General features: G+C 35.4%; 1 protein-coding gene and 1 long non-coding RNA gene across 2 annotated transcripts in view; both read right to left on the reverse strand.

Moving 5' to 3' along the window:
- Nucleotides 1-21,417, reverse strand: part of ZDHHC17 (zDHHC palmitoyltransferase 17) — a 74,851-nt gene that overhangs the window by 5,469 nt on the left and 47,965 nt on the right. Inside the window, exons 9-15 of the mRNA XM_075080756.1 lie at nt 20,921-21,063; nt 18,419-18,519; nt 11,153-11,277; nt 7,773-7,835; nt 6,395-6,488; nt 2,437-2,520; nt 1,882-2,039 (exon numbers count right to left, since the gene is read on the reverse strand). Of these exons, the coding sequence (XP_074936857.1) occupies nt 1,882-2,039; nt 2,437-2,520; nt 6,395-6,488; nt 7,773-7,835; nt 11,153-11,277; nt 18,419-18,519; nt 20,921-21,063 (768 nt within the window). The remainder of the gene's footprint in view (nt 1-1,881; nt 2,040-2,436; nt 2,521-6,394; nt 6,489-7,772; nt 7,836-11,152; nt 11,278-18,418; nt 18,520-20,920; nt 21,064-21,417) is intronic.
- Nucleotides 2,957-6,383, reverse strand: LOC142051569 (uncharacterized). Its single transcript, XR_012658550.1, has 2 exons — nt 5,654-6,383; nt 2,957-4,927 (listed from the first exon to the last, which is right to left on the reverse strand). It is a non-coding gene; the product is annotated as an uncharacterized LOC142051569 (long non-coding RNA).

A 21,417-nucleotide genomic window follows, 5' to 3' on the forward strand; every position in this document is an offset into this window, starting at 1 on the left:
TCAGGAATTACTTCACACAGCATTTGAACCACTATCTTTTCTTCTTGACATTTTGATTATAGCTCCAGTAATGTATTTTTTCCATTTATAAATTTGTTGCAGTAACGTAACTTTTCTGTCCACAAGACAAAAAGATGACCAGAAAAAAGTGGTTGGGTTTTTTTGTTGTTGTTGCTGTTACTTGTGTTTTTCCTTTTTACAGAATCATTTGGCCCAAAGGCTATGGTTTTCTGTAACAGCTTTCCAACTACGTTAGCCTAAAAGGGTATCTTATGTAAAACCAGAGTTTGCTGTAACGTGATGTAATCTGAAACAAAAATGTGAGAACTCCCTTAGCAGCCTTATACTACAGGAGGATAAAATCTTGTAGTTCCTAGTGAAATAGAAAAAGTCAACTCTGCTGCATGTTACAAAAGGAAGAACATTGAGAAAGTCAATTTTGAGCTGCCTTGCCTCATTTGGATATACTTAGTATCTCAAGCATTTTCTTCGCCTCCGTGAAACCCAGTGAAGTTTTATGTCTAGGTACATAAATGGGCTCACAATGGCCAACTTTTGAAGTAGGAAATAAAGGTTTTATATTATTTTTCTAGGACAGTAGGTAGTGTTCTGGCAATAACCCTGGCCAGTTCAAGGACAAGTCCAAACTTTATGGTGGAGCGCGAGACGGAGCGCAGTCCTCAAGAGTAGGGGCTGTGCAGTTGCAAACCAAAAGCAGCAAATTAGAGAGTATCTTTATCAATTCCATCATAAGGGCAAACTCCAAAGAAATTTGCCAAGAACAATCCTACGTTTGCTATGAGTAAAACTCTTAGGAAATTTAGTAATACGACTGTGTTCGGTTTTCATTTTTCCAGGATTAGTGAAGAAGTCAAATGCTAGATTTAGCCTAATTACACCATCAATACAAAATACTATGAGACGTATTTTTCCAATTGGCATAATTCAAAGATTAATCTGTACACAGATCATATTAACAGGAATCCTCAACGGGGAACTTAATGCATCATCATATGGGTATGATGGAAGGCTCTCTGGAAAGTTACATGCTTATTCTGCTATAGAAGTCTGGTGGGTTAGACTGCTCTGAAAGCCACCTGAAATACATGTAGTTCCTCTGCTCTTTTGTCTGGGGCAGGAAAGACCTCTAAAAGACTGAATGGCTCTTGCTCACACATACAAGATTTTGAAATTGATATATGTTGTAAATGATGAATATGGTGGAGGAAGGAGGGCAAAACTTAAATTTCCTGAAAAGTTTTACCTCTGCCTTAGAGGATGATTTTATTTCCAGTGTGTCTGGAAAGATTAAATCAGTCCATCTCACGGTTCGTTAATGACAGGTCATACTGAAAGCCTTTCAGTATGACTTGTCTTTCCTTGAAAAGGATAAAGAAAAACCTGCGTTTGGTCAGATTACAATCCAGTAATGTGTTCACAAATCAGACTGAAGCAGTGTAAGAAATTATTGCACCCCTTTTGAAGTTACCACCCTCTTCCCGTTAATGACATACGGCATTATTCCAAGTTCAACCCACAAATCTTATCCTCTATTAGTCTTTATTGCCTTTCTCTGGTCTGTTTTCCCTTTTTGTCATGCTGAGAATGGAAAGCAGGAGGTAGGTATTTTAATATCTTGGAAAAAAAACCAACCCCAAAAACAAAAAAAAAACAATTAAACAAAAAAAACCCAGCACAAGTGAATGAGAAGTGAACGATGCCTAATATCCAGAGACGACAGGTGCCCACCTCCTCCAGCGTTTCTGAGAGACTCAACAGTTGGTCTTGCATAATGAACATTAAAATTTAAATGACACAAATATGTACTATTTTTATGTCCCTCCCAAGACTTAGCATTACAAATTAAGTGCTCTTCCATACCTGATACATCTGACACATGAGTAACACAGCCACCCACATGAAGTGAAAAACACTGTTTAGAAACATCCAAAACATCCACGGAGAACAGGTAGCAATCTGTGTAATATAGGTCCAAAATCCATCCTTTGCATAACTTGTCTCACAGTGGAAACCCCAGTCTAGAGGAAAAAAAGAAGTGGCAAAAAACCATGCAGAAGATTTAAAATACATTTATTCTACATCAACATAACGCCCACATTAGAATGTATTGAATTAAATAAGAAAATGACAATGTGCTAAAATAGTTTTCCTTGCTCCTTCTTCCCTTCCCAACTCCTTGAATACAAGACATATGGACATACTTGGCTGTGATGAAGAAAAAAAATCTAGGACAAGAAAAACAACATCTTCTAACTTAAAATATACAATCTGGTCAATTATTACCATGCAGCTCAATTCCAGAATAAGAATACACAAACCTCTGATATGACAGAAATCTGTAAAAATCCATACCGAGAGATAAACAAAGTATTTATAAGCAATTAAAAAAAAAGCCAAAACCCCACATTTACTTACAAGAGATACATCCATAAATCATCCAGCAGATCATAAAAAGCAGGAAGAACAGGTATCCCATAAAATAGCGATGGTTCCCTGCTCCTAAAATTGCACAAGAACAACAGCCATCAAATCACTGTCAGAAGACAGACAACACTGCATCAGAAAGTTTAATTGCTTGCTTAGAAGTCCTGCTTATTATTGTATATAGAAACATTACTCTCCAGTATTAAGCTAAGATAACTTCAAGGCAGTGAAATTAGCTGGTTTACTTATGGATTTTTTTTTTTAACTTCTGAGAGAACAAAGCAATGTTTTATTTTCTTCAATTTCTGTCACATTACAGCTGCAATTCACACAAATGCATTTCATTTGTAACCTCTTTCATGAGCTAATAAAGTTATTGATAGACGATATTTAGAACAATGTTGGTGACAGCTGCTGCAGAGCCCTGAACAGCCAGGAATTACACGCCAATAAATATTTTTTTAAATTCCATTAAAAAATCGTCAGGCTGCAGAGTTCACTTTCTTAAAAGAAATAGAAATATGAATAAATACGCAACTTCCCTTGATAATAAGCTAAGTCCCAACTTAGGTTTCAACCTGCTTGATGAAGCAAGCTAAAAATAAAATATCTAATAGAACTTGTAAAACAAATATATGTAACTGAACAGATGAGGCCTATCAACCTCGCTGTAATAATGAGAGGGATAAAAACCATTCTGCTTAAGACGGAATTTAAAGGCAAGAAAATGCAGTTACTAAAAGACTGATCTATTGTTAACATTAATAGAGCTAAAAAGATGCCTCTTATGAGAGTACATCGTAATTCTGAAGTACTCAGCCTTCCTTCTGTTTGTAAAATATGTCCACTGTTGCAACCTTCCAATAGCTCTGGGCTGTAAACTGAACCCACAGAGATGATAATGGGCTACAAAAGATTTGGCTGTCATCATCTGCGAACACAGCATTTACTTCTTCATTATGTCAAATGTTTTGCCTGCTAAAACGAGAGCATCCTCTGGAGGCAGAAAATAATCAAGTGCTTTTAGCAAGTGAACGGAAAGACTATGTAAATATGAGATGAGGAAAAAATACCCATACAACACAAGCTAGACTAATCACAAGACATTTCCTTGAAAATCAAACAAGTGACTTTAGACATAAAATACATTGTAATGTTGCTTTCAATCTCCTACAAACATATGAGAAACAGTGTTGGTAATGTCCTTAAGGTATCGTTTTCATTTGTATTCTAAATTTCAGAGCTGTTAAATTGCAAGAAAGACATTTTTTTAAAAACGGAAGTTCAGCGGTGACCCAGAGGTTCACCTGAGAGGCATCCGACGAGATGCTCCTTTCAGCAGCATCTTCAGTGACACTAAACCAAATTCTACTTAACAGGAAATTCGCCTGTATTTGGTAACAACATACGTGTGGCGTTTAAAACGATAAATGAGACAGGTGCAACCTTGGTCACACTTTAAAAAAAAACTTTGGAAAAAGAAAGTGGAGAAACGGCCCTCTGTATCTGAAATAAAATTAGGCAAAACACGGCACTATTCTCTACAGTTTCATGCTGGACTGGCAGGAACACAGTTATCCTCCATGCTTAAAACGATGCTGTAAGAATTGTTGATAATTTCTTTTATATAGTTGTGCTTATATTATACGTAAGTAGTAACATATAATAAAGATAACTGATTTTTTACTGATAGAGTTATATTGCATGATTTAGACGTTTGTTGATGTCTTAATTTTTCCTACTTTTAGCTCCTGGGAGAAGAATCTTTACGGCGGTGGGGCGGGGGAAGTTATCATTATTCTAAACCATAAAATAATTTCTCATATACACAAGACCTACCCTCTGAGTCACTGCTATCAGAACAATAATTCAGGACGTCAGCATAACCCATGTGACATAACGGTTTAAAATTTGGCTCTAGCTCCTTTCATGCTATTATTTGCAAACAAATTTTTTCTTGCAAGTCTGTGGTTTGTGTTTGAAATGTAACTGCAAGCTTAATAAAATCTGTTATTTTTCATCTTCAAAAAGCCAGCTGTAAAAACATAATGCCATTTTGATATTCCATTAAAAAGATGGGCATAATCACCTTTAAAGACTTGCTCACTGTAATTTTGTAGGTGTGATGAAAATAATTTGCCCCAACTGCCAATTTGTTTCTTTTTCAAATAGTCTGCACTTTTTGTCAACCTCTCCAGAGCAGTAAAAATACTCTCTCTCAATCTCTTTCTGTGGCAAGTTTTACCCCCAAAGGATTTATTTTAGAGTGTCTGTACACTCTTACAATATTTCTCAGTCCTATCTTTAGTAAAATTCTTATCCTTCTAACACACTCAAAGGAAGACTACATAAAACATTTCCAAATTCCACCTTTCCAGAAAGGCATGAGTCATGTTTCCCTTTTTAGCAAACATACCATGAATGCTGTTTTAAGAATGGATTCTGTTTTGTAATCCTATGCTCAGGGTCACCATGTACCAATCTGATAGAGGCAGAAAAGCCACATAAGGTCATTTAGACCACGACTCCCCTCCATTTCAGAGCTGCTCCCACAGTGATTTCTAAAGCTTTTTTCCCCAGCTTACCCTCAAGCATCCTAATGTTTACTTTTACTTCCAGTTATCCCAAATTGTACAAGACCACTAGTAGAAGGATTCGGCTTTTCCATCACCATTGTTTCTTAAAAACCATTTCTTCCACCTAACTTAATCCCATTACTTACATACTCTTATTACACACAAACTAAGGTCTTTCCTCCCCCATCTGTTTTTCAGACTTTTCCAGTTACTGATTAAAATACTGGATCTTTCTGTCCCATTGACAAGTACTCCTCAGCACTCCTGCAAAACAGCCACTAAAGATTCTCCAAAATGTGAGCCCATGCCCCCCTGCCTGTTTAAATTAGAAATTTCTTAGTTCTTCATTGTAAAACATCTAAAATATAAATCAAAATTTGCTCAGGTAGTAACATCAGTAGGAAATATAGAATAGAAGGGAGCGATATAAGCCCATCCCCATGAGACTTCAGTGATGTTCTATTACAATTCAAATGCCAACATTAACTATTTTACTCTTGATCGTAAGACCAAACTCCTGTGACTACCCATTATTTTATATATATATTTATGGAAGGACTACAATGAAGCATTTATTGGCTGTCAGCTGTGAATGAATTCAGGTCCTAATTCTTCCCCAACATTAAAGTTACCTCTGCTTGTGTCCTAAAAAAATAAACCAGTGAAGCAAGCTGCACTCATTTCCTAGCTGTGAAGTCTTCAGTACTCCCTGCATAATAATGGCTTTCAAATAAGTTTCTCAAAAAAGAATGACAGGGAATAGTAGCATTTAGAGACTTTATTCCTGTTCTACATCCGCTCCTTTCATCATCACTGGGGAGAATAAATGACTACCTGGGGGGGTAAAAAAGAGAATAACTCAATAGGAAGTCATTCTGTATCTAACTGCTATAATCATGACATTTTTGAATACGCATACTTTCCCATTAAATTACTGAAAATTATTGGTAAAGATTAAAATTCTTATTTTATGGATAATAGTCAGTTGTGGAATCAGTACATGCCTTTTCTGCAGACATTAAAAAGCAGTTAAGCTTTGCATCTTTTAATTGCTGAAGTTCATGCTAATAAAAATATATAGCTAGGAAACCAAATTAGACACAGAACAATTTTGAGGATGGGTATGTAGAAGACAATACAAATGAAAATAATGCAGAGAATCGCATGTAGAAGAAAAACCTAACCTCAATATTGAAAATGTTTTTCCTTCTACCGAAGTCCTCAACAATTTTTCTCAGACTTTGGCAGAGGCCAAGTCATTTTCACCATGAAAAGAGAACAGACAAAACCCTGCGCAACACCCAGGGCTGATTTCAGAAGCTTCTCCCTTCTTTATCTGTTAAGACATCATCATATTTTAGCAAATCACTCACCTACACAGTTACCCACCCACGGGCAGTGGTGATCAAACTTCGCTATACATCGATTGCATACACCACAGTGTTTGGACCTCACTGGCTTCCGTATCTGTAATGGTTATTAATATTTGTTTAGAATAGCAGAAAATCCTGACATTTTTATATATGAAACCCCCGCCACCCCCCATTTAAATGTAAACTGATTTTTCTGTTGTTAACCCCTTAGAAAACTTCAATCTCCATGCTAATTTTTAAAGCAATCTTAACTATTAAGCTTAATCTATACACTAGTTAACACAAACATCTATACCACCTCACTTAAATTAATTTCACGCTATTTTTGTTATACATAAAGGATTTTTTCCCCCATACAAATTTCTCCTATTCCCTCCAGCTATTGAGCTTTGTATAGCAACCTGTTTCATTTCAGCTTTTTAACAATGAAAAAACAGAATTAGTTTGAATTCCACGATTCTGTCAGTATCATTCATAACTGAGCTCTAACGTAAGCTCTTCCAGCTTATTTTCTAAAGACAGAAGTAAGACTTAACAAGTGGAACTCAGTCAAACTTAAAATGCTAAATTACTCTTAACAATTCTTTTTAAAAGGTTATGTTTTGAAAGGAATATAAAATGGCAATAACCCCCCCGCCCCGATATTAAGTGTTCTGAGATATATAAGTATATACACACACATAATTTTTAAGGTGCCACATCTGTACCTAATTTTCCAGATTCAATTTTGGGAATATTAACATCATTCATGTTCTACATAGGTCACAGCATGATAGTGTAACACTGACAACTAGTAAATAAAATTATCAAGGTTAACTTTCTAAAAAGGAAATGCATTACATTTATTACGGTTACTTTTTTCTCCCTTTTAAATTTCCTGTGATGAAACTAAGTATTAACTAGTCCAAGAAAAGTATTTGCTTGCAATTTGGCAAGCTTTACAAAAATTAAGATTCCCCCCCCAATTACTGCCAAATAGAGAAATACACTTGATTTTTGGAAAAAAAAATTTACTAGAAGGACCATGTAATTTTACTGTGAGCTACAGAGGTGGTGGAATGACACCTGTGATTTTCGTAATTGTTAGGTGTATAACCAGCCATCTTGGTAGATATATTGGGCACTTGAATTTCAACACGGGCAAGTTATTTCCACAATGTTCATTTTTTTTTTCCTCTTATTGTTGCAGAGTTTTTTTGTGTAAAGATATATTATTTATTGAAAATACTGCTTAAATTAAAAGACTACAAGTAAATCCTGCCCTTGAAATTGCATTAAGGCCAAAAATGTGTTGAGTACTGGAACATCTAGTTTTGGACTAGCATTAAAAGAAAAAAAAAAAAAAATCAGTGCTGCAATTGATTAAGAAATACACTACCAAGCAGGTACTGCAGAATATACTGAGGTCCAGACTTCCTGTCTCTGCAAGTTCTACTATTGTCTGCAGAAAAACAAGAAAAGAAGAAAAAAAAAAGAAATTAGAATTTACCATACAAAAAAAACGCTGACAACCATTCTATTAGCTGCTTCTCAGACCCAGGGTTGTAAACTCTATTCATTTCAGGTACTTTCTACACACAGGAACAACTTTAATTTAGCTGAAACTGATTTTAAACCTACTTTGTTAGACCAATATGCATATTTACTTCTCAATTAATTCTAGCTTATACTTCTTCCTACTCTACCTAGGTTTAATCAGAGAAAAAGAAAGCTTGGTTAATATCAATACATTCACACAGTGATTAGCACCACTTTGACTAACCTGTTGTTAAACTTATGACAATTAATGCAGCTGAATTTATAAAGAGGAACACAAGTGAAACTAGCTAGCAGGATCAGCCAGTCTGAAAACCTGACTTTCTTTCCAGAGGTCTCCCATCACCTTTAAACCTGTATTTACCTCTTTCCTCAGACATTGACACTTCAAGAAAGAAAAGAAATAATACAAACCAAACCTCCTCTTACAGATAATGCTGTACTTATGGGTCACGTGTTACACAGAAGTAGGTATCAATTAGAGCATGCCCATACCTTCGCAATAAATTAATTTTGCACACTTCTTCAGTACCCACTTCATTGTTGGAACAGAAGGAACCTAGCACTCCATTAAATGGTTTCCAACAATTTTTAAAATTCAGCAGCTGAAATCTGTGCTGCATGAGACTTAAATGACATTTGCAACATATGGAAAATATCCTGAAAACGTCTTTTGCCAGACTAGCCTTCCTTGAACCAGAAGGAATTCACTCAGCATAAATAGCCTAATGGCAAATAGATTAATCTACTGCTCCCTTTCGAACCACGTATTTCTTATGCATCAAGGTGGATTCTAACTGCAGAAGCAATAAAACAGTCCTTACAACTATTTTCTCACCATAGCAATATAAACATAACTTCCTTAATTAGATTATGGTCACTAAGGTGGGTATCTTGACTGAAGCTGCAGAAGTTTTCCTCCAAAATACTGCACTTCATAACTGGTTAGGAAAAATTTATGGAAACTTTTTCCCAAAGTAACCAGTAAAAGTTACAGTCAACAGTCTGGGGGCAAATCAGTGTCTTAATGCTTTCCCTCCTGATCTCAGGTAAATGAGGAACAATCTTTACAGTTTTCTAACACTTCTAAGCTCTGAAAGTTGGACTATTTTTTCTCCTCGCTTCTTGCATTTCCATTTGCTATTGGCCCAGCATTCTCACCGCCACCACTGCAGCCCTTGAGATCCCCTCTCCAACCGCCCACTGCCATTCATAAGCCCCTCCAGGTCCCTCTTGCGTCTTGCCAACTTCAGTACTCTGCAATCACTTTCTCATCCCCCTCTGCCACCCTTGCTGCTCTGACATTTCCCGCTACAGGACTTGAAATTAAGAGCCTCCCTCACAAGAGTAAGTTTTGTAAATAAACCAGACAAACAGAAAGCAAAAAAAAACCAACAAGACATATCTACCATGATTTTAATGCTGTTGATGTAGTTTTTGATACCTTAACATATTTCGGACAGTTTCAGTGGGAGTACACTCTACACTGCAGGCTAATGAGAGGATGCACAAAAGGAACGTACATGTTGTGATGCTCAGCACTGGAGTTCAGTACGGTCCACAAGCAGGACCCCAAAGCTCAGAAGAACAAAACTGAACAAAAGCAGATAAACCACTTATATTTAAGTCTCCTTAGAGATTACAGCATAGAGACTCAGGAGTACTTAAGTTAGCCACATTTTTGTGGTTTAGAAATGTCTGGTCTATTTTCTGTGCTTTTGAACGACTAATATTTGATTTTGAAAATTTGGAATTGTTTGTTTATTATTTATTTTCTTATTTTAAGAGTGACTTGGGTTATTTTGTAACACAGAAGAAAGGGTGTGACATAGTGGAAAAATAAACATCTGAATTTGTTGCTTACTACATATTTCCAAACATACTTAACTTGGTCATCTGGAATTAAAAACTTTTTTGGTTACTTATTCCAAAGCTAAAGGTTAACTCAACATAAAACATTTGGAGACAAATTACAAAAGCATGAGAAAGCAGTACATGGCACAAAGGTAAGACATGCACCCTACACTGGTTTATGTTCCTGATAACTGATCATGCCACAATTTGGTTAGCTGCAATGTAAGACATCCAAAACACTCACAGCCATAAGCATCTGACTGAAGAAGTTGCATTTTACAATTCCTATCCAGTTCAGCGAGGCTTTTGTAACCACACTTAACTACTTAAGCAAGTAGATCAAATGAATTTCATATTTGTGCAATTTGCTGAATCTGAACCAAAATGTAGTTGCTGACTCTTCTATTTAATCTAGTCCAGCTGAAGGAAGAAAATTTAGTCTGGAACTTACTTTGGCAAATTTGCAATAACAGAAAGGGAATTTGTAAAAGTAAATCTGCACATTGACTATCAACTCGGTAATAACCTATCGGAGAAAGCAAAAATCAATTAGGCTATCACAACCATCCTTTAAAGGCTATTATATGTTTATCACTACTTAAGGTCATAATGCCAAGCATCAGATTTCAATCCACACAGGTGTTTTCACAAATAAGCGTGAAGTAGAAGTACAAAATACACTCTGGTGGGATGTGAGGTTCTAGGAAACTTGCCCAAAATGAAACAAACAAAATGTTTCTGCTGCTTGTATGATTTTGCAATATTCAATGCTCAGTTTGGCTGCTGAGGACAATGTACTTCAACAAAAAAAATCAGAAATGCTAACAATAGTGTTAAAGGGTCTTACAAAGATATCATTAGATGATCCATACTTTCTCTAATATTTAAACCAGAAGAAAAAAAAAATCCATCCCAGACTGCCTGCAGTTTCAGTTATTTTTATCCTCAGTCAGTCTAATACTTTTAGACAAAAAATTAAGGAAAACTACAGGTCTAAAGTTTGGAAATTCTTTTAGAATCAAATTAACTAACACTCATCCCATATAGGGTCATTTGTTTCAGTATGGCAAAATTCTGAAATTTCACATTTTCACCCAACTGCTCTTTAAACTTTTAAACCTTAAAAATCTGAGTTGCAATTTTGTTACTCAAAATGACCTAAATGTACCTTTGGACCAGTAAACACTTGAACATATATTCCAAATGTAAAAAATGAAACCTGGATGACAAGTGAAAGTAAAGCTTTTCAACGTTTTAGACTTTGTTGTACAACAATTTATTGAAATGTCATGTACTGAACAGCAAACTCCTCTGACCAACTGGTGGCAGGCTGCTGAGGAGCAAGTTTCACATATCTCATGGCTTTACCTTTTTCTTTTGTTCTTCCGTGGCTTTGATGATTCCCGGATCAGATTTCCAGGATTTTCCAAAATTGTAGAAAAGTGCGACGCTATTAGCAAGGAATGGAAGATGTATAAAGAAAAAACTGAGATGTGTTTGAAGTCAAGGAATCTAAAGTTTAAAACCAAATTTCCTCTTGAAAATACCCACTGAGAGTTCTGAAATAAAATTTAAAGGAATTTAATTTTTATGAATGCCCTTGAGTCACTGTCTTCTGAATTAACAAAATTCACTGCTGCCATAAGAACCAGCTTGGTACTCAGTATCCTCTATTGCTCAAAAACTTGAAAACTGACTTTTTAAATTTATGTTCTCCACGAGGCATTTCTAAAGCACTTACCCTTCTAAAGAATGAATAACGACAGTTCAGTTTTTGTAATTATTTTCCCTCTTAAATAAATTAAATTCCACGAAATTTATCTTCTTAAAAGTATTTCCTGTTTTCACAATAAACATTTCAGAACTCGATTTATTTGACTGCCTGTGTCTTCAGTGGCCTGACATTCCTGTTAGATCACAGAAAGGACTGTTTCTAGCCATAGAAGGAATTCTGTTGCAATGACCACTGTTGCATGGCAATCACGTCTCAAAACCCTTATCTCCAAGAAAGGTACTGTCTGAAACCTGGTCGTCTTATAAGGCGATACCCATATTTTACATCAATGAAAGTTATTTTTAACATACTAACATATCTAATACTTACAAACCCACAGGATTTAATATTCTCTGGAAGTGTTTAGAAAACCAATTACCATATAAAGGCAGAAAATAATCATTAGGTTTAAAATATATTTCCTGTGTTGAATGACTTGCCACATAACACACCCAGTCTTAAAACACTTCACATTTCTTCACAGAATTAAAACATTTCTAAGCAATGATGTTGAAAAACCAAATACTTCTGACATTCCTCTTCCACAGAAGGTAGAAAATTATTTACTCTGATAAACCTACAAAGACCTGACTAACCTGCCTAAAGATACCTGTTAGCTGTCAGTGGTACCTGCAAGGAGATGTGATGTTTGGCAAAGCTGTGGTGGCAGAGCCTCTGCAGCATTATCCAAACAAAAATGACACTATTCAGAGACTAATCACTGCACACCCCAACTACACTATATTCCGAGTAACTTAGATGAATATTTCTCTCTGGTAGTCATTAGAACTTCTACTATAATTAAAGTTTAATATATTGTGTGTTTCCATTACAAAACACTGCATATAAGACTTAAAAACAAGCATTACATGGCAAACTGTACTGAATTGGGCTATTACGCTTAAAACACAATAGCAAAAAACCATTTTTGCATGCTTTGGAAAAAATCAGATGTTGAAGTCAGAACAGATGCTCAGATATATTCTACTATATATCCACAAGTATATTCTATTCGACCATATTGGAAAAAATGTTTATCAAAGGCATTAAGGAGTATTAAGAAAAAAAACTACATAAAGCATTGATAACAAATCTACACAGTATAGATACAAGCGTTAAATGAAAAAAACAGATTTTCTCTAGACTAACAGTAGGTACCTCAAATCCTTCTACACTGTTCTAGTGATGTGAAGAACCCTGAAATATGAATAAATACAAGTAAAGCCTCTTTTTGACTTCTGAAATGCTATCAAAGCCTCATTGTTCATGTGAAGTGTATGCCAATAATTTTTGTTTTCCTCCTGTTGGGTGGAGGAATTTGCTGTGAATTTCTAACAAAAAATTGCTGCCAAGTTAAGTCAAAATCTTAATCATGTACCTTATATAGTAGAATGTTAGTATAAACTCACTAAACGCTAATTAATCTTTCCTTTAACAAGCTTCTTCCAGCAAGTTTATAAGAGGGGGAAAAAAACCCACCAGCTATACTATAAACTAAACACTCACAGTTCTTTTGATATATTACAGATGAAAAGCTCTGACTTTAATATCTATACATTCTAATTTCTTCCTGTTTTTCTTCTAAAATTACCTCCTGCAAAGAATAAGCTGGTTCAACTTCTTTGTATAGCTAGAGAGAGATTACATTTTCTTTAGAATACTAAAAGTATCGCTGGGGTTTTTTTGCCACAACAGTGAAAACTGTTTTTTCATTAAAAATGCCTTAATGAGACATCTGTTACAAACAATAAAGGTACAACTGAAAAAAATTATGACCTATTCTAATTATTATATGTCATGATTAGACTGTTAAAGAAGATAGAGGGAAGGCAATTTATTTTCTATTCAGTAGAAGGGTTTTTATAACCTTGAAGTTTTGGAATTGTTTTTTTTTACTGACTAAAATTTGGACAGCCTGTGTAATAAAGAAGCTGCCCATGGATCCAAGCCACATGAGTAGAAATTCAGTATGCAGAATTTTTCTGAACTTACCCTTCCCTCATTTTACTCCATAAGATACAGAGAGTGCATAAAAGACTCCTCGCAGAGTCTAAGTTTTGCCTTTCCTTTTATCATGGTGTCAGATGAGTGCAATGCTGACAGTGTAAATGGTGATAGGTAAAGTACTTCTGTGATGAGGATGGGAGGTGTGGGGAGATTACACGAGAAAGCAGAGTGAAGTATAGATTAGTAGTAACTATGTAAATGGAAAAAGACAGAGTCATCAGCATTTTTCATTAGTACCTTCAAAATCCCATTTCTCATAAGTTTTAAGCAAAACTGGGAAGAAGGGATGAAAACCAACCAGACTTTGAAGGAGAAAGGAAAGTTAGAATTGTCTTCTCCAAGATGCTTATGGCATCTGATGTAGATAAGCAACTCCAACTGTGTGGGATTCATCTCAGCTACCTTAAATCACCCAGTATGCCTTCACACACAATAGAAAGGAAAAAGCTACACCCAATCTACCTTCATTATCAAGATATTTAAATTAAGTTAGAGAAGCAGTGCCCCAGAAGTGGCTATTTTTATCCACTGGCTATAAAGAGAGCTTAAACAACTAACTTAGATATGGGTGCCCACACTAGAGATATCAAGTGTTACGTTGAACTCTCTCCTCTGAATTTACTTCCAAAGAGATTTTAGCAACTTTGAGCAACTCCTAAAACTTTCCATACACAAGAAACCCTTGTAGGTTTGCATTAGTGACAGAATAGGGAACTGGTTCTCTGGAGAGAGTGCTAGAGTCCTAACATCCTCATTTACAACTACGCAAGGAAAAAAACATTACCATATAATTATGGGCTGCAAAATGCATAATATAGTGGCATTCACCTTCTGCCCTGTCACCAATTTGCTGTCTTTTATGAAGTTTTTCCCAGTTTTCATTGTGAGACAGAAAGCAGAAACACCCATGAAACACTCCCTACTTTTAGTCTTAATCAATGTCTTTTAATTATTAGAACAAGTACAACAGGGGGAAAATTATCTAAGTATTTAGATACAGGAACAGAAGCTCTGGACACTTGGGCCTGGGGTTTGGATTTTTTTGGTCTGTAGTTCCTCTAGAAACATGGCTGCTGGCTTCTTTCTGCATGCAAGGCTTTTTGCTGTTTTCCTGAAGCTAATTTTAGTAACATGAATGCTTTTTTCTGTTTTAACTGCTTAACTGTACCAATTGGCTTGTTACAGTTTTTAAAACACTATGCTAACGTAGCAGCTTTGTGAAAGCATGAAAATAATGAATTCTCTTACACCTGGTGTTTAAAATGATCCCTAATTGAAAAAGCGTGCAGCGTTTGTTTTCTTTCAACTACACTCCATCGATACATGAAGTATATTTGAAATAAGATGATCAATACAGTATTAGTCAATGATAAATTATTTTAAAAATTATAAATTGGCTTATATCATCTCATTATCTCAGCATAGCAAGTAGTATGCTATACCAAAAAATCTTCATTAATGAAGACTGTGCATTCCCATGTGCACCAAATAGAAGTGGTAGAACAAAAAAAAAATACTGTGAGTATTTTGGGTTGCAGCAAACCCTGACATCTTAGAAAAACATAGCAGTATAACAGCCTTTTGACAGAACAGGCACTATTTGTTCAGCTGGAACTGAAAAGACTGTGTGAACAACTGAGATATGAACTCAGTACATGGGCCCTGAACTTTTACAGGACACAAGAGAACATTCTACCTATAAATGTTAATGGAAAAGAATGAAATGCGAAATTCTAGTCTCATGGTATTAAAAGTGTTCTTTTAAACCCCTCTTTCCCCCCCTTTAAAAACAAAACTAAAATATAGTGATTTAGTATGTAGGATTTTTGAGGGTATTTCTCCCCTACTCTGCAAACAGTAGATGATTAGCATACATTAACAGAGCAAGACATAACTATCCTTTGTTATGGGCAAAATACAGTTAAAGGGAAGCAGCAAAACAGCAGCAAAAAGCAGGGAGGCACAGGACCATAGACTCATATATCCATAAATACACAGATCATAACTTCCTCATTCCCAGCAAGAGTAGGATTTCTATTTTAACAAATATACCAGACTCAGAAGCTGCTGAGAAAAATCCAATAAAATGGAAACATTACAAAAACTTAGTACACTAGATTCCATCTAAACTGTTTGAATTTACTTTTAGGATTGGTCTTTTAGAAGACACATCATTAAGCCTTAGAATTTATAAACTTATTTTCATGTGACCACCCTGAAATTCAAGAAAATGCACTGCTAAACTTTGGTTTTGTTTGTTCTCTATGATGCATTATTTCGACTGCCCTTTTCTGTCTCATTAGGATAAGATGAGATGATCTTCCAGACACTTTCAACATATCTACAAGAAAAGAAAAATCTTACCAAACACATGAATATTAAAGTAACATTTGCAGCAATTAAGACCTTTACATTATTTATAATATAAAGTTCCAGTAAGACAATTTGTGATAGCTGTTTAAGGTTAGAAATTTTTCTCCTGAGCAAAAGATGGTCAGAATTTGTGAAAACTACCAGGACAGGTTTTATCACTTGAAAATTATAAAGTAGTACACTGGTCTGCTGTAAGTAATCATATAAAGCTGTAAAAATACAAGAATCCTTCCTCCAACCACAGCGCTGTGCCTCACGCTATAAAAATAGAGCAGGCATGCAATTTCTTTTTTCCAATAAAGCTACAGGGCAATTTTCCAGAAGAAGAGTGAAGTTGGAATCTTATTACAAAGGCTTCCAATTAAAAATCACCAATTAAAGGAAGATGGCCTCAAGCACCACGTCTCTAAAACTGCTTGTCAGAGAACTGTGTCAGCTCTAATGAAAGCAATTAGTAACTGACATTTTTAGACTTCCATGTACAAAAAAGACTGTTGCAGAAGTTTTGAGGCACCTACCTTAAATTACAGAAGCAGTACGGTATTTTATTGACGTTCTGAAGTCAGACTTCATTAGGGTAATTAATTGTCTACGGTTACTACTTCTAGTGGACAATGAACATTATTCTGTGACAAAAAACCCCGCAAACTTCAAGTTACAATAATCAGAGCGGCTAACAGAAATAAAAATCTAAGCGAATTGGTACAAATATGAAGAAAACATGAACTTCAGGATAAAAATCTCACACCTTGCCAGCCTTACGGGGCAGCTTTCTACATCAAGATAGAGGCCATCATCAAGTTGTTTTGGCTGTGCATCCATTTTAATAAGGTCAAGGACTTTGATTTAAAGTCTCACACATTCTTAGACAGGGTTCAAGCTGATGTTAGGTTAGCACAAGAAAGCATTTCACAGTAGCTCAATATTTGCAACCCAAAACATGTTGTAGTATTAGAAAACCTAAGTTTCTTAAGAAAACCTACAAGGTACGGAGAGCTGAGATTCAGAACTGAGATGGTGTAGTTGTTATAACTACCTCAGAAACTTGTATTTTACTATTTGCCAAAAGTCAGGTTTTCTTACCAAAAAGAACAGGAAAGGAACTTCAGTCTAGAGGCATGACTTATTTAGACAGTTCTACTCCATTCCATAAAAACTGAAAAAGTATACCTCCATTTTTAACTACTGCTTTTAAAAATGTTTTTCATATTCATCTTGTACTCGCTTTCCTCATTCTGCAGTTACTAGTAAATTTAATTGAGTAAAACCACAGAAAATCAGGCCAGACAGAAAGGCTGGTAGTAGGACCAGCATTTCTAAATTACTATTTTAAGACATACTCAAGCTAATATTGATAGAATTCTATTCTTTTGTTTGTTTGTTTACTTAACAGCTACTGGATTTTCATTTTTAGGTTTTATAGCAGTGAAACAGCAGCCATCTCCAGTCACATGGACTGCTATTATTCACAGCAGCACCTCTGCAAACACTGTCAGTGCAGAAGCCAAAGGCAGCATGGAAGCAGAGTCTCCTCTCTGTTCTCAGCCCAAAAATGTGAGGCTCATTTAGCTAAGGTTGAAGAACATATTAACAAGATGATAAAAGGGGTGCATTGCTACTCTCCTATTTAATGGTAATTCCTTTGAGGATGAAAAGAAAACCAGTTTCTAGAAAAGTCAAGCCAATATCCATCATAAATACTAAGTTCACTTCAACTATTTACAACCATAAGAACTGTATTAAATGTTTAATAAAACATTAAATCTCTGTTTTGTTTTCTTGGTTATTGTAATTACAAAACCCAAGAAAGTTGTTTAAAAATTGGAATCTGTTTTCCAAAGGTGGATAACTGACATTCTTCAGTGAATTCTGAATCAATTTCTACCCCTGAGTACGAAAAGTTCATATTTACTCAGGCAGTCAGTCAAAAACATAAATGATGGGCATGTGCCGAATCACTATATCTAGTGCTGTTAACATATACATCTTCAAAGACTGAAAATACAGGTAACATACAGGTTTGTATGAAACAAAATTTGCAAAATCTTTAATTCCATTAATTTAATTAAGTTGATTCCACTAGAATTGATATGTACCATGAAATTACCTACTGCTTTTCAGAAAAGCAGTGTCTAAAAATGCAGTCAATTACACCTCGTCACCTCACAGCCAGAGCATATTTTAGAGAGTTGCTTACATTTTCCCCACTTAAGAAATTGGTAAAGCACAGGAAATTTTGCAGACTACTGGTAAGCCAATCTTGAGGAAAATCTTTCACTTCCTGAAGAAAAGCAAAAGTGTGCACATTTTTAAAGCAATAAAATAATTACCATCAATATAGAAAGCAATGTTTAATGGAGATAGCCATTTTAAAATTTTAATTAGTTTACTTACTCTTACATGTAGGATGTATCTGGGTATTGCCTCATACTACTAACATGAAAAAAATATTACTTATTACTGCACACAAAAAAGGATATCATTCCAAAACCAGAAGAACCACGTCATGTACATCCAGAATTTTGTTGCCAAGTATATTCCAAGAGGCAGTGCACTGTGCATGGAGTGATCAAAGAATGACCTGTAAAGTAGGAGCAATTTCACATGGTAAGTTTTGACTTTAAAAATGTAAATCTTGAACTAGTGCTTCTGAAAGCCACTTCCCATTAAGATACGCACTATATGGGATACTGCAAAATACACCATAAAAACATGTTCCTCACTTTTACCTAATGAGAAATTCCCATTTTCAACCTGTCCAAATGAAGGGTCACGACTGAAAGTTATTTAATTAAAATTTATACATTTCCTTTTGGAGCGAATGTCAAGAACTGGACAAGAAAGGTAGAATGAGTAAAAACTCATGCTAAAACTACACTGTGAAAGCTGTTAGAAACCTGTGAGATTTCTAGCCTACAGGGATAGTGGTTGCAGACTACATTTACTTATGAGATTTCAGTGCTAAAAATATTTTTGAAACACATACTATGAAAACTACATGTTACAATTACTTCAGTAAGAAAAAAGCTGAAGAGACCTTGGTGTTACCAACCTACATACTTGAAATATTTCAGATTCTTGAATCTTTTGCTTCTGTTACAGTCACCAACAGAAAGTCAGAAAAAAACCCAGATTAATTAATTTCCCATATCAATAGATTTGCCAAGTTCTAAGATAGAAGGCTGCTACTTTAATTAAAACAAAAAAAATTAAACCATCACAATTATTTTTCCCTTCTTATACACTTGTATTTTAAAGACTATTCTGAATAAAGTTGAATATAACTGAGACAAACTAGGTGCATGACTAGGTTACTCCATATTCAAGAAAAAATTGCTAAACATATCATAAGTCACAATCTAAACTGCTAAACTCCTTGAAATGAAACTTCTTCCATCATCTGCCTAAACATCCTTACACGAATGCATTTTGCTTTTTGTCCTGGTGGTACCCTCAGGGCTGTCACAGACAAATGTGTGCACCGAGGAGTTTCCATTTCGCTCCTTTACTCCCTTGCAGTAACTGCCTCTTCTCTAATGGAAGTTGCTTAGGTCTTTTGAGAAAATCCTATAAGGAAGATGAGCTAAGATGGAGAGTAATAAGTGAATATACATTTGGACACACAGTAGTTACCCAGCAGTAATCTTTCCATGATTTCTGTGCATTTATTTTGTGTGTGAAAGGAGTAGGAAGTAAAACGCAGCTAAGCAGGTTACCTAGAATTCAACAGGGAAAGGAAATACTACTAAAAAAAGCAAAAAATGCATTCAAACCTGGGCTTTGTGAAAAACACTTCAAAAAGTACTTATACTAAACATTAAGCAAAGGATAAGAGAAAGTAATAGTGTTAGTGCTGAATAAGTCAGGCAGGTCAAAAATATAAAACTTGACAAAACACAGATCTTCAGGAACTTGAAGAAATTTTCTCCTTGCTTCCTGCAGGAGGTCTGGCTGCAGATTTGCATTGCCAAATAAATTATTTTTGGGAGGAGGTGAGCAAATTGCACAGCCTCAGAGATGACAAAAAGACTGAACAGATCATCTCCAAGATCCTGCAGAGGCAAAAACTTGATGACCCCCCACCTCCCTCCTGGTCTACTAAATTCACTAAAATTCAATGAACTTGATTTAAGGAACAGATATATTTTCTTCTCCTATTTAAACAGAAAGGAAGGAGAATCAAGTGGTTCTAATAAATACGACATTCAATGCCAGAAAAGCAGGAAGCTCCTAAGTATGAAGATGTAGTAAGTTCTTCTATACGTGCCACACACAGCCGTGAAAACCAAAGGATAGATGAAGTAGTCTACAGATCTTGAAAATCTGTTGGAGCGTGCCTGCATGTGTAGGTGTGTGCACGTGTATATGTAGGTGCATTTACAGATATTTAAACTAACCACGAACACAACTAAAATTCCTTATGATCAGGTAACAAATTAAAAACATCATTAGAAAACAGCCTTTTTCTTTAGTCATCCCTTTCCATAACAACATAAGTTACGAAATCTGACCGACTTCATTTCTCCCTATAAATCCCTTTAGATGACTTTGGGTCATCTAAAATTCTGCAAAAGTAGGTTTTAATAGCACACTTGCCCACATTTTTTTTCTATTCCTTTCTAGTAACTCTCCCCTTGACTACTTTCTGCAAAATTCATGCTGATAACTCTGTAGACAGACATTCAGCACCCTCCTCTGGATAATGACTGAATTTCTGTTCTGCTGTTAGCTTCTATTAGCTGAGTGGTATTCATCCAAAGTAATTCCATGGCTATTTGCAAGACAGCAGAGCATTACAAGAGCTAAAGTCGCACAAGATCTTTCCCAGAAATAGTAATTTAAAAAATTCCAACAAAAAATTAATGTTGCATGACAAAAAACCCACAAAAACCAGGAATTTAAGATTATTTATCCAATAAAGATGCCAGCAAAACACTTCTTGTGTGCACACCAAACAGACAGTGTCCTGGTAAAACACTTACTTTGAAAGAAACTGCACCATAGCCCAAACGCCACCATACATCAGCCCTTTAATGAGCCAAGAATCAATGTCTAGGTCTGCTATAAACCCAACCAGCCAAATAACTAGGAAAGGAGTTCCCAGCATCACCTTCTGACGGAATTCCTATATAGAAACAAATATCAGTAAGTAACTCTATTTTCAGGAACAGATTGTATAATAATAGTCTATAATAAATAGGACAGTCACAAAAATTTAAATACATTTTCAGGAAGCTTGACATAGCGGGAGGAATCTTTATAATTTTTTTCCTCATTTCCTATATTTACATATCTCCAATGAATGTGCAAGAAAAAAATCTGCCTAAAATTTTATAGCAAGTAATTTTATTTATTTCTTTATTTTAGAACGGTCTTCTAGAGACTTTGCTGTTAATCCAGAATAAAGGCAACAGTAGCTCTTCTTTAAGAATCTGTCAAAGTGTATAAACTACTACACCGCACATGCTAATATCAGTGA

This window comes from Phalacrocorax aristotelis, chromosome 1, assembly GCF_949628215.1.
Source record: "Phalacrocorax aristotelis chromosome 1, bGulAri2.1, whole genome shotgun sequence".
NCBI classification, from domain to species: domain Eukaryota; kingdom Metazoa; phylum Chordata; class Aves; order Suliformes; family Phalacrocoracidae; genus Phalacrocorax; species Phalacrocorax aristotelis.